The sequence below is a fragment of the Manduca sexta genome, unplaced genomic scaffold (genome assembly GCF_014839805.1).
Source record: "Manduca sexta isolate Smith_Timp_Sample1 unplaced genomic scaffold, JHU_Msex_v1.0 HiC_scaffold_64, whole genome shotgun sequence".
Classification (NCBI taxonomy): domain Eukaryota; kingdom Metazoa; phylum Arthropoda; class Insecta; order Lepidoptera; family Sphingidae; genus Manduca; species Manduca sexta.
Window position 1 is genome coordinate 1 of NW_023595451.1, and position 13,164 is coordinate 13,164.

The 13,164-nt window shown below is 63.8% G+C and overlaps 2 protein-coding genes across 2 annotated transcripts; both read right to left on the minus strand.

The window, feature by feature from the left end:
• Window positions 1–7,586: 7,586 nt before the first annotated feature.
• LOC119193534 lies at window positions 7,587–9,632 on the minus strand. Its single transcript, XM_037447182.1, has 3 exons — window positions 9,464–9,632; window positions 9,037–9,422; window positions 7,587–8,949 (listed from the first exon to the last, which is right to left on the minus strand). Exons 1-3 carry the CDS (start codon window positions 9,630–9,632, stop codon window positions 7,717–7,719), a joined length of 1,788 nt encoding a protein of 595 aa, XP_037303079.1. The 3' UTR covers window positions 7,587–7,716.
• An 80-nt stretch (window positions 9,633–9,712) lies between these two features.
• Window positions 9,713–12,875, minus strand: LOC119193535. The gene is made up of 4 exons (XM_037447183.1): window positions 12,068–12,875; window positions 11,212–11,960; window positions 10,652–10,848; window positions 9,713–10,415 (listed from the first exon to the last, which is right to left on the minus strand). The coding sequence occupies exons 1-4, from the start codon at window positions 12,873–12,875 to the stop codon at window positions 9,713–9,715; spliced, it is 2,457 nt and encodes an 818-aa protein (XP_037303080.1).
• Window positions 12,876–13,164: the final 289 nt, after the last annotated feature.

Below are 13,164 nucleotides of genomic sequence, written 5' to 3' on the forward strand. Positions count from 1 at the left end.
GGGAGATGACTACGGCCGCAGAACGTGGCGGCCGCAGTTTCCGGCTCCTTCCGGCGCGTCGGTTTCGGCGGCTGCGTGCTTGTTGTTGGCGCTGCTGCCGGCTTCCCTTCTTCTTTCTTCTGACCACCTCGACCCACGGCGTGTCGTCCACGTTAGCCGGGGCTGGCGGCACACGCGGGGCTCTGGAGCGGGTTGGGCTGGAGGCGGTCCGTTCTTCTTGCCCTTTTGGGGCTTTTGTTTCGGCGTCTCTCCTTCGGTCCTGGGTCTTCTTTGCCGCCGATGCCGTCGTAGTCACCGGGGCCGTGGAGGGACCCGCGACGGGTTGTGGCGGCGCGCTGGAGGGCCCAGCGACTGGAGCAGGGATAGTGGGGGCAGGAGCGGGAGCCGGAGCGGGCTGGGCTGTCTTTTTTCCCCTCCCTTTTCCCTTCTCCTTCCTCGGCTTGTACGGAGTTCCGCCGACATAGCCATCGCTCACTGGGAGTTGCACATCTCCGGTGGTAGCCTTTTTCGTCTCGTGTGCCAGCGGGGCCGTTGCGCGGGCCCATGAGGATAGATTCCATTTGGGCTTGGACCCTCGCTTCGACCATCGCCAGCATCTCCTCTGTCGACTGCTTGTTTGCGGACGCCTCCAGGTCTTCGAGGCGTCGTTTTAGAGTGGCATTCTCCTCCTTCATGGCTTTCATGTTGGCTTCAAGACGGGCACTGTGTTCCTGCCACTTCTTTATTTCCTCCTCGAGGCGCGAGATGACAGCGGACTCAGGCTGTTCCACGTACTTAACTATCTTGTCCGTGACCCAGTTCAAGCGCTTTCTGGGAAGTGCCTTTGAGGTTGCCTGACTTCCCTCACGACATTGCGAACAACCTGGGTGCACTTACGGAGGTCTTCCTTGAGTACTGGACGGTCCTCTTCGGTGTCTGATATTCCAGGGGGACCGGCGACAAATTGCAGCCGGTCCTCCAGCTCCTTCTCTGCGTCTTTCCGCGCCGCTTCCCGTTGTAGCCTGTCACGCTCCAACTGCGCTTTCTTGAGGCCGACGTACTTGCCCACTGAGGGCGGGCGTCCTCTCATTCTGCCGTCGATCGCCTGCGTCTTCGGCGCCGGTTCGTCGGTGTCGCTGGTCAGACTGAGCTGCGAAAAGCTGCTTCTTGTGTGCGACTTCCTCCTCCAGAGCTTTTGCTTCTCACAGTAGAGCCACTCTCGCCCGAGTCCGTGTCCAGGCTCAAAGGTCGCGCGAATTCGGCTGCCACCTCCATGGGCATCGCGCCCGTTGTCTCCTTCACTACGTCTTCGTCGTTGGGCTTGCACCCTTCGACCACCGCCTTTCCGGACGAAACCGGAGAAGGCAACTTCGTCAATAAAATTATTGGGGTTTTGTTTTGATTAAGAGATTCCATAATTGTTCCCACGAGTGTGGGGGAAAGGGGTGGTCCGCCCAGGCAGAGCCCCTGTACCTGGGTAAAGCCTAGCGTAACCCGCACAGAGTGTCGGCCGGTACTCTGGCGGGTCGCACTCGAGACCGAACTACCCATCGGCCATGCATCCCTCGCGGTGCGCCGCCGCTTGGGAGTCGGGGTGATTTTTTATAGAGGTTTTCTTCCTCGCGGTCCGGGCGGTTAAGCCAAGACCCTCGGTCCGGCAGGAGCGCGAGACATATCCACAGACCTCCATACCGGGTTACGATCTATGACGGTGGCAATGAGAGGGAAAATCCCCCACTGCCTGCTCGGGGCGGTGAGCGCACACCGAGCCCGCCGACACCCCCCGGGACGGAACCGGGAGCTGCCCGAGATGGGCCCCGACGTTGTCCCTAGTCGACGGCGGAAAATATCGTCAGCGGGCCTACTCGCCAACGCCACAAGTGACGGAGAGACTGGTCGACGACGACACTGTCCGACGGCGTAACTAGACGGCGGCCGCCGCAAGAGGCGACGACCGTCAACAACTCGTTGTCAGGATATTCGCCGGCGCGCAGATCAGCCTGATCGGTCTGATCGACGCGCGGTTGCCCAGGGTGCACGAGGAGGTTTCCTGACCTAGCACCCCAACCTTTTTTGGTTTCGCGGAGAAAGTACCTTATTACTACCGCCCAGCCTTCGCGGGGGCGACTGAGCGGTTATGTTGGGGTAGCCGTTGCCTTACGACCCGACAATTGAGCGGCCCGGAACCCACGGGCGGCGGTCGGGCCGAGTCCCTAACCCTAGCAACTGGTCACGCAACGACCTACCAACTAAAACTCCGCGTTGACCCTCTTCGGCGCATATAGGCTGCGTGCTACCTCGAGACAGCAGGTCCGAGTTTCGTCCGCGGCCGCCCTGCGCGGTGCCGCCTTGCGGCCCGTCTCCTAAATGGGGGCTCTAAGCCCCGCGCACCGAAGGACGCTCTCGGCGTCTACGGCAGCGTGAGGTCCAACACCACACTGCCGCCCATCCCGGGGTCAACCGAAAGTGTGCGATGAACGCACTGCACGCACTGAAAAGTGCGCGCTCACTAGGACGGACGGCCCCTGCTGCCCGCCGACGACCCCTTCGTGGCCCTATTAGTCGCCTCTACGACAGGCAGGGTTTACCGTGGTGGTATTCTCCAAACGCCCCCATTCCACAGGGCGGGAGACGGTCCCGGTCGTCCACCCGGCGCCTCCTACGTCTCCTCTGACGGCGGGTGGGATCGGCCCGTTCGATCCCTCTCGGCACTCTCCTTCTGCAGAGAACCACCTCACAGAAGTGGGCCACCGCACGCCAGGCCTCCCGACTGTCGACCATGGACGCGACCACAGCCGGCAGCGAGAGGTCTCCTCCGACGACTTGACACGAGAGCGCTGCGCTCATCGTCCCAGGCTGGGCAAGACTCCAACATGTTGGGCCGTATCCCGCAGGGCAGTTGTCACAATGGTGACACACGGCGCTTATCTCCGTCCTGCTATCTGACACAGGTACTCCCCGAAGCACCCTTGCCGGTGAGCACCTGTGTCAATCTAAAGTTGCCGCGCCGTGGCGCCTGTGTCCAGCCACTGTGCAAAGACAGGACGCACTGCCGCGACGGCCCAGCGCCCGCTGACGGGGCCTCCAGCCTGAGACGCCACTCCTCCACGGCGGCTCTTGAAGGCCCTTTTGGCCTCCACACCTCCTTCAGGGCCGGACGCTGCCCGTTCCTGAACGCCTCCTCCCTCCAATGGAATGTATCGGAGAGGGAGCGGCGTCCAGATCCCAGGGCAGGAATCCGGCCAAAGACTAACCGCCTCGAACGAGACCGTGCGATGCGCCCGTATGGCCCGCTGCGCAATGACCCGCTGCGGGCCCGCAGAAACGGCAGAACGCTCCCCCTAGGGCGTCAGCCCCGTGGCTGCCGTATGGTGCTATGGACCGCACGACCCCGTGGTATAACCTTCGACAAGGGATATTTGGACCTTCCAGGTTGGGCAGCAGGCTGGAAAAGCGCCCGCCGCCCTGGTCAACTTTGTCCTTAACTTTTTAAAATGGGCGCTGAACTCCCATCGGCTATCCAATATCAAACCTAAATACTTCATGGTATTTGCCGATGGGAATCCGCACCCCTCCACGATGTGCGCACCGGCCGGTGGCCCCCGCCGAGGCCCGAGGAAAAAAATGGCCGCGGTCTTCTCGAGGGCCACCTTCAAAACTAAACGCCGAATACGGCTCACTTATGACCGGTGCCCACCGCCGCCAGGATCGCGGCGCCCTGGAAGGTCTTAGACGTCGCCGTGACCAGCGTGTCATCCGCATAACACGTCACGTCGACGCCCCAGAGATTGGCACCACGGAGCACCCAGTCGTACCCGATGTTCACAAGGAGGGGCCTAGAACCGACCCCTGTGGAACCGCACGTATATGTCTTCGGTGCCCCCGTCAACGCCGGATACACCACGTACCTGTCAGAAGGTACGCGTGCACCGAACGCCTGAGATAGGGCGGCACCATGGTACCGCGAGTGCTTCGTTGATGCATGGCCAGGGGCGAGTGAAAGCATTGGAGATGTCGGTGAAACCGCGATGACGACTTTCCCCTGGCCACTGCCACTGCCTCGCCTGCGACTTGACCCGCAGAATCGCGTGGACAGTTGATCGTCCCTCCTAAAACCAAACTGTTTGTCGGCCAAATTTGGACCGACCCTCTCGTAGTGCTCGACGAGGCGCGCGTGTAAAATACGCTCAAAAGTTTAGCGACCTCGTCGAGCAGCACGATGGGCCGGTAGGCCGACGGCGACTCTGCGGGTCTCCCCTCTTTCTTAAGCAGGACGAGCTTCCCGACTTTCCAACGCGCGGGAAGACGCCCTGCACCATACAGCGGAGAATAAACTGCGGAGCCGCGGCCCAACGTACTCGAGGGCGAACACGCTGGCTGGCCCGGGGATGCCGTCGGGGCCCGGGGGGGTGTTGTTGCCGCGCAGTCGGGGGACTGCCGCCCGCAGTTCCGCGGGCGAAACCTCTGGAATATCCCTTGCCGAAAGTTCCGACGACGATGACGCCACTTCCGGTGGCGCCATCGGTGGAGTAGTCTCCTCGGTGGCCGGGAACAAGGCCGCGACAACGTTGGCCAACAGATCTGGCCTGAGACTCTCCGACAGTGGGGCGCCGCCGAACGAAGCTTGTTCATAACTAGCTTGTATGGGCGCCCCACGGGTCCGCGTCGAGTCTCCAAAACTCCCTACGTGCCGCGACCTTGGCCTGTGAATGGCCACCCGCAGCGCTCTCTTCGCCTCTTTGTAGAGGCCGTAGAGCTACCGCTCCTGGTCTTCGTGGTCTCTTCCTCGGATTCGGCGGCGGCGATGTCTGGCGCATCGACGGCGCGCAGCCACGCATGACGCGCGCAACTGCGCTAACTCCGCCGACCACCAGTACACCTCCCGCCGCGGAGGACGACGGAGCGCCCGGGGCATGGCGGCGTCGCAGACATCCGACATTGCCACCCCGAACCACTCCGCCTCCTGCTCTACCCGAACCGGACCCTCCGGCTCGGGGAGCCACGAGAACTGCCAGAGCGGCCAACTCTAGGGCCTCCTTGTCGAGGCGTCTCAGAGCCCACCGCGGGCCGTCCTGTCGAGGGGCACTCGGTCCACCAACATTATTGGGCCGGATACTCGGGGGCGCGGAGACATCGAACCTTATATAACGGTGATCCGACAGCGTCTCCACGCCCGCGAGGACTCTCCAGCCCTGGACACGACGTGCGACGGCGGGGCTCCCAAACGACAGATCCACAATAGACCCGCCGTTGTGCCGCACGCACGTGTCCACCGACCCCCTGTTCAGGACGACCAGGCCGACGGAAATCGCCCATTCCTCCAGGACCTCACCGCGAGCGTCGGTCGCCGGCGAACCCCAGACCGCGGACTTCGCGTTGAAGTCGCCGGCGACGATCGCCGGGTGAGGTTGGCCCTGCTCAACCAGGGCCCCAGCCGAACGAAAGGATTCGAACTCGGCCAGAGGTCTGTTGGGGAGAAATAAACTCCTACAATCCACAAGTCCCCAACAGAGCCGCGACGCATCCCTGGCCCTTCTCGACTTTTGCGAAGGGCGGGGAGCCAGCGGCACCCTGGTGATGATGGCCACCGACCCGTCGATGTCCCCTACCCAGTTATCGCGGGGAGGGACAAAATACGGTTCGGCGACCACGGCCACTTACCGACCACTGCGCCAGGCTTTGGGACAACAGGTCCTGGGCGCGGGCGCAGTGGTTGATGTTCGCCTGGAGGAAAACTAGGTCCATTACTGATGGGCGATCTCCTCCACGTCCATCTCGGCCACTGGTTGCGGTGGGCCCGCCGCCTGCGGCTGGGACAGAACCTCAGCCGCGGCGGCATTCCTTCCTTGGGGGCGGCGCCGGTTGCGTCGGGAGGGGGCAGAACAAGCCTTCCCCCCGAGCCGGTGCCTGGCGGGCCTGCCGGCGGCAGCGCAGACTGCGCAGTTCGCCGGGGCCTCGCGCACTCGCGGGCTTTATGGCCCGCTTGACCGCAGCGATAGCACAACTCGCTGCGGTCCACCGCGCAGTCGCAGCGCTCCCTAACGTGCCCGCTCTCCAGGCACCGGAAGCACCGCAGGGGCCGCGACTCGAGGACAGTCACTCGAGCCGCGGTCCAACCGATCAAAATTCGGCCCGCCCCTTCACCTTTTGGGCCGCCTTAATGGGCAAACGAACCCAGGCGGTCCCAACGCCGGAGCGATCAGGGCGAATTTGCCCCACCCTTATTGTGTCCGCGGGACACTCACCGGCTCTGGAGAGGGCCGCTGCGACCGACTCCGGAGTGGCCGTGTAGTCCAACTCCGTCAGCCGCAGCTCTGCAGTCTTCGTGGGCCGGGAAATCTTAATATCCTCCGACCCACCGAAGCACTCCCTCAGCCTTGCGGCGAATGAGTCGGCCCTCTCCTCCGAGTTGGCCCCGGGCACCTCGTACATCGGGGCGCCCGTGGCCGTAAATTTCGGCTTTAACCTCGATATATCCAGCCCGGTGAGGTCCACGCGATTCTGTGCGTCCGTGAGGACGCCCTTGTACGTCATCCCCTTTGCCACTGCTGCCGGCGTCAACGAGATTACCACGGCCGCAGATCGTGGCGGCCGCAGTTTGGGTTCCTTCCGGCGCGAAGGTTTTGGCGGCTGTACGCTTGTTGTTGTTGGCGCTGCTGTCGATTTCCCTTCTTCTTCCTTCTGGCCACCTCAACCCATGGCGTCTCCATTGAGGCAGGGCCGGCGGCAGCGGACGGGGCTCCGGCGCAGGTTGACCTGCCGTATCTTTTCTCCCACTCTTCTTCGGCTTGGAGCCTGGTGCCGGCTTCTTTACGGCCGCCGCGCTCTTCTCGCGTCTTCTTGCTGGTGCCATCGCGGGTGTCGAAACCGCCGCAGTAGAAGGGCCCGCTACGGCTTGCGGCGGGGCACTGGAAGGTCCAGCGATGGGAGCGGGGATAGTGGGGGCAGGAGCGGGGGCCTGAGCGGGCTGGGCCGTCTTTTCCCCTCCCTTTGCCCTTCTCTTTTCTCGGCTTGGTCTGAGTTCCACCAACAAAGCCATCCGCCACTGGGAGTTGAACATCCCCGGAAGTGACCTTTCTCTCGTGTGCCAGCGGCGGTCGTTGCGCTGGGCCCATTAGGATCGATTCCATTCGGGCTTGGACCCTCGCTTCGACCATCGCCAGCATCTCTTCTGTTGTTGGCCCTTTGGCGGCCGCTTCCAGCTCTTCGAGGCGTCGTTTCAGAGCTGTATTTTCCTCCCGAATGTTCTTCATGTTTGCCTCGAGCCGGGAACCTTTTTTTTTTTTTTTTTTTTTTTTTTTTGTGTCGCGGGGAAAATCCATTTACGGACCCCCCACCTCCGAAGAGGCGGGGGAGTGTCGGACTCACCGGCGCCTTCCACCCAGCGATGCTAGGAGTCGCCCGAGATGTGATGGGCGATCGCTGGGTGGGTCCCTACCAGACTTAGCGCACCGGAATACCGACTAAAAACCCCGCGTGGGCCATCATCGGCGCATTAGGGACGGCTCCGGGAAAACCTGAGCAGAACGCATGGATTGCGCCGGAACCGCCCCTGCGCAGTGCCGCTTTCGCGGCCCGACTCGGCGGGGAAAGGTCCGTTCCCCGCACGCCGAGCGTCGCTGTGGCGACGGCGACAACGTGAGGCCTAGCCCTTCACGCTGTCGCCCACCCCGTGGGCCGCCTTAATGGATGGTAGGAGCGGCGGCCCCGGTTGCCCACGAGGCGCAGGGCGACGGGTTAGACACCGTCGCCCCGACGCCTCCTTCTCCTCTGGCGGCGGCGGGCGGGATCGGTCTGCTCCCTATCCCGCTCCGCGGCCTCCTTCTGCGACATGGCACGCTCGCAGAAGGAGGCCATAGCTCGCCACGACCTCCGACTGCGGACCATGGCGGCGACCACGGTCGGCAACGAGAGGTCGCTTCCGATGACGGCCAAGAGAGCGCTGCGCTCTTCCGTCCAGGCTGGGCACTCCTCGAGAGTGTGTTGGGCCGTGTCCTCGCGGCAGTTGCCACAGTGGTGGCACACGGCGGACTCCTCCTTCCCGGCTATGCGACACAGGTATGCACCGAAGCACCCGTGCCCGGTGAGCACCTGCGTCAGCCGGAATGTCGGCGCACCGTGGCGCCTGTCCAACCACTGTCGAAGGACGGGTCGCACTGCCGCGACGGTCCTCAAGCCCGCACTCGGGCTCTCCAGCCTGAGCTGCCATTCCTCCACAGCGGCGTTGCGGAGGGAGACCAGAGTGGTCTCGACCTCTTGGGGGCTAGCCTCTGTCCTCGGCGCAAGCTCTCTTCCCGCCACCAGAAGACAGAAGAGAGAGCCCGCGCGTCGAGATCCCAGGGCAGAGTGCCCGCCAATACGCAAGCCGCTTCGTGTGAGATCGTGCGGTAGCCCCTGACGATACGCTGCGCCACCATGCGCTGCGGTCTTCGCAGCAGCCTGACGCAGCGGTCGTTCAGGGAATTGGCCCATACGGGAGAACCGTATAGGGCCATAGACCGCACGACTCCAGCGTACAGATTCCGGCAGGGATTGCCAGGACCTTCGACGTTTGGTAGCAGACGGCCGAGAGCACCGGCCGTCCGTACCAACTTCGGCGAGAGCATCAAAGTGCGCGCGGAAGTCCCATCGGCTGTCCAGATGAAGACCGAGATACTTCATCTTTGAGCCGACGGGTATCCGCACGCCCTCCACAGAGATGTAGGCCTCGATGGGCGGCCTACTCCGAGGCCCATGGAAGGCAAGGGCCTCGGTCTTGTGGAGAGCCACCGCGAGACCCAGTCGCCGAATCCTGCGCACCACCAATTCGGTACCGAATGAGGCGAGCAGGGACGCCCTCTGAAAGGTCCTGGCCGTCGCCGTCACGAGCGTGTCGTCCGCATAGCAGACGACGGCGACGCCTCGAAGGTTGGTACCACGGAGCACCCAGTCGTAGCCGATGTTCCACAGGAGCGGCCCGAGGACCGAGCCCTGCGGGACACCGCACGACATCGCTCTACGGTGCCACCCGTCAGCGCCCGGATACACCACGTACCTGTCTGACAAGTACGAGCGCACCAGACGCCGGAGATAAGGTGGCACCTCGTGATACCGCAGTGCCTCGTTGATGCAGGCCCAGGGCATGGTGTTAAACGCGTTGGCGATGTCTAAGGACACCGCCAGCACGACCCTACCCCGAGCGACTGCATCCTCCGCCAGTGCTTTCACCCGCAGAATCGCGTGAATCGTGGATCGGCCGCGCCTAAACCCGTACTGGCAAGCGGCCAGATCCGGGCCGATCCGCTCGAGATGCCCGACGAGGCGAGCGTGTACCACACGCTCGAACAGTTTGCACACCTCGTCGAGCAACACGATCGGTCGGTAGGCCGATGGCGACTCTGCGGGTCTCCTTCTTTCTTGAGCAGGACAAGCTTCCCTGTCTTCCACCGCGACGGGAAAGTGCCCTGCTCAAAGCACGCGGAGAAAAGGCTACGGAGCCTCGTACCCAGTGACTCGACAGCGAGGACCCAGACACGTCCGGGTACACCGTCGAGCCCCGGAGCCGAGTTTTTGCTCCGCAACCGAGACACTGCCACCTGGAGCTCTCCAGGCGAAACCTCCGGGATATCCTCTGCCGGAATCGACAACGATGGCGCCGATGGACGTGGCGCCATCGGTGGAGGAATGGCCTCCTGGGTGGCCGGAAATAACGCCGCGACAACGTCCGTCACCAGATCGGCTCGGAGACTCTGCGTCAGCGGGGCGCCCACGGGCGGAGCTTGCTCAACGCCATGCGGTACGGGCGTCCCCACGGGTCGCTGTCGAGAGTTCTCCGAGACTCCTCACGTGCCGCGGCCTTTGCTTGCGCAATGGCCACCCGCAGCGCTCTCTTGGCCGTCTTGTGTAGGCCGTGAAGCAGCCGCTCCTGTTCATCATCGCCGGGCGGACGGGAATGACGGCGGCGGTGTCTGGCGAGTCGACGGCGCGCAGCCATGCAGGACGCGCGTAACTGGGTGAGCTCCGCCGACCACCAGTACACCTGTCGCTTCGGAGGGAGGCATCGGGCCCGGGGCATGGCCGCGTCGCAGATTTGCGACATTGCCCCCCCGAACCACTCCGCCTCCTCTTCGACCCGCACCGGCCCTGCCGGTACAGGGAACCACGCCTGAACAAGAGCGGCTTCCTTCACGGCCTCCCGGTTGAGCCGCGTAACGGCCCAACGCTGGCCGCCCCATCGTCGGGAGGTCAAACTTCCACTGTTACTGGGCTGGTTGGTCCGGGGAGTGGAGACACTGAACCGTATGTACCGGTGATCGGACAGCGTCTCCTCCTCCACCAGGACTCTCCAGCCCTGGACACGGCGGGCTAGGTCCGGGGTGGCGAACGTGATGTCCACCACCGAACCCCCGTTGTGCCGCACGCACGTGTCCTCCGACCCCGATTTAGGACGACCAGTCCTGAGGAGATCGCCCATTCTCTCCAGGGCCCTACCCGCGCGTCCGTCACCGACGAACCCCAGGCCAAGGATTTGGCATTGAAGTCGCCGGCGACAAGCACAGGGCGGGGCTGGCTGCTTTGCACCACCAGGGTTCCCAGCCGAATGAGAAAACTCTCAAATTCGGCTAGGGATCTGTTGGGGAGAAGTAGGCTCCCACTACCCACACCCCCAACAGAACCGCCACACATCCGGTACCCTTCGCTACTTTTTTTCGAAGGGCGGGGAGCCGGCGGCACCCCGGTGATGACAGCCACCGAGCCGTCGGAGTCCCCTGCCCAGTCATCCCGGGGGGGAACGAAATACGGCTCGCTGACTACAGCCACGTGGATTGACCACTGCGCCAGGCTCTGAACAAGCAAGTCCTGCGCTCTGGCGCAGTGATTGATGTTCGCCTGGAGGAAATGTTTTTGTGCCATGATTTAATGGGCGATCTCCATCTCCACTGGTGGGACGGTTGCGGACGCGTCACAACCTCGGCACCTCCTCCGCGACGGTTGCGGGAGGGGGTCGAAGAGGCGACGCAATCCTTGCCGCTCACCCTGTGCCCCGCGGGTTTGCCGGCAGCTGCGCACACTGCGCAATGCGGCTCCGCGGAGCAACCCTGGCCTTGTGGCCCTCAAGACCGCAACGGTAGCAGATCCCGCTGCGGTCCACCCCTGCGGTGCATTTAGCACCTACGTGCCCCGGCAAAGGCACCTGTAACACCTTTGGGGCCTCGGCTCAAGGAGCCGGACCCCGGCGGACACGAAGCCTACCAGGACGCGTCCTGCCCTGGCGACCTTATCCGCCACCTTTGCCGGGCACTGGGCCCACGCGGCGCCCAGACCCGAGTGCTCGATCTTGACCTGGCCCACCTTCAGGTCCTCGATCGAACACTCTCCGATTTTGGCGATAGCCGTTGCGACATCGTCAGGGGTGACGGACTCGTCAAGCCCTGAGATGCGCAGCTCTGCCGTCATGACGGGCCGGGAGACGCGAACGCCTTCCAACCCACAGAGCGCCTCCCTCATTTTGATGACGAGGGAGTCGGCTTTCGCCTCGGACTCAGGTCCGGGCACCTCGAAAAGGTAGGCACCGGTGGCCACCCGTCGCGCCTTCATGCCGACCCCGATGCCAAGGCTGGCCAGGTCGACTTTGCCCCTGACCGCCTGCAGGGCCTGGGCGTAGGTCGTGCCCCGTTCTACCGCCTCCGGTGCTACCGTCAGGGTGACGGCAGCCTTCTTCGGAAGACGAAGCTGGGGCACAACCTTGCGCACCACCTTCTGCCTCTGGCCGGCATTTGGGGCGTTCGGCTTCGGCCCGGTCCTCCTCTTGTTCCTCTTCCCCCTGCCGCCCCGGTTACCCACCACTGTCCACCCTTCTTCCACTGTTGTGGGGGCCGGAGCGGATTGAGGCAGAGGCGTCGCCGCTCTCCTCCTGGACCCCCGCATACGCCGACGCGGCGGGCGTTGGGCAGGCTCCTCGGCCACAGGTGTGGCTGCAGGAGCGGGGGCCGAGGCGGGAGCTGGAACGTCAGCAGATCTGGGCGGAGCCGCGAGTGTTGCTGCTGCCCGACTCCTCCTCTCCCCGACGGCTGGCCAGGACGGGCCAGACACCACCGACGCCACTGACGAGCGTGGGAAGGGCGCTGGGGCGAGTTTGGCCGAGATCGCCTCGAGCGTTTTCTCCATGAGAGCTTCCATCCGTCTCTCATGCCGCTCGAGGCGATCCTCCTCCTTTTCTTAGAGGCCGCCTTCGGCTCCCTGGAGCGGTCGCCGGCCACAAAATCCTCGAGGATTTTGTTCTGGGTGGCCAAGGCAGCCTCCAGTGCCGTCACCTTCCGCTCGAGGGAGGCTATTATGGCCTCCAGTCTCGCGGTTTCCGCGGAGGAGGGCTCTTCCGCGCGCTCCTGCAGCTTGGCGGCATCTCTCTTGAGAGCCTTCACAAACGTCCCTTTGAGGTTCCGGGACGCTTGTGAGACGTGACGGATGTTCTCCGCCACCTCAAGGAGGAGGTTCTTTGTGGGAACCTTTGCCGACTTTGGCGCCGCAATTTTCGGGCAGGGCGCCACGATCCTCACTTCCTGGAGCGCTGCCTCCTCCTCCACTGCGCGGGCGGCTTCGGCCACACGTTCCTCCCTCAGGGCCGACTGGTAAGCCTCCCTAATCCCGGCCACGGAGTCATCCTCCTCCGTATCCGAGGCTGAGGCCCCACACAATTTTTTGGCAGCGGCGCGCAATACTGGGTCCGTTGCGCTGCCACTGCCACTCGTGCGGACTCCCCGCGGCCTTTTTGAGGCCGGCTTACGGGGTTGCCGCGCCATTCGCCTAGGTAGCCGCGAAGAGTCACTGCTCGGCTCGGACTCGCTCAGGATCCGGGCCGGCGCGCGCCTCCTAGCGGCCACCGCCTTCCCTGGCTTAGAGCCACTACCACCGCGCATCTCGGCAGTCGAGGTGGAGGCAGTGTTACGCCCAGTCGCCAACGTAATGTCGCGGTCGGAGAGCAACTCTACCTCGACAGTGCACTCCTTTTTTTTATTATTTTTTTTGGGTTTCCATCTTATTCCCACGAGTATGGGGGAAATAACGGTCCGCCCAGGCAGTGCCCCCTGTACCTGGGTAAGCCTAGCGTAACCCGCGCAGAGTGTCGGCCGGTACTCTGGCGGGGGTCGCACTCGGGACCGAACTACCCATCGGCCATGCATCCCCTCGCGGTGCGCCGCCGCTTGG

Excerpts from the sequence above, each read along its gene's own strand:
- LOC119193535 (XM_037447183.1), bottom strand. The coding sequence starts at position 12,875 with ATGCGCGGTGGTAGTGGCTCTAAGCCAGGGAAGGCGGTGGCCGCTAGG. Across the intron at positions 11,961-12,067 it reads CCAGCGCCCTTCCCACGCTC|CTCCCGCCTCGGCCCCCGCT; the intron begins GTCAGTGGCGTC and ends CTGACGTTCCAG. Across the intron at positions 10,416-10,651 it reads TCGAAAAAAAGTAGCGAAGG|GACTGGTCGTCCTAAATCGG; the intron begins GTACCGGATGTG and ends CGATCTCCTCAG.
- LOC119193534 (XM_037447182.1), bottom strand. The coding sequence starts at position 9,632 with ATGGCGCCACGTCCATCGGCGCCATCGTTGTCGATTCCGGCAGAGGAT. Across the intron at positions 9,423-9,463 it reads CCTCGCTGTCGAGTCACTGG|GGCACTTTCCCGTCGCGGTG; the intron begins GTACGAGGCTCC and ends TGCTTTGAGCAG. Across the intron at positions 8,950-9,036 it reads CACCTTATCTCCGGCGTCTG|GGCTCGGTCCTCGGGCCGCT; the intron begins GTGCGCTCGTAC and ends GGTGTCCCGCAG.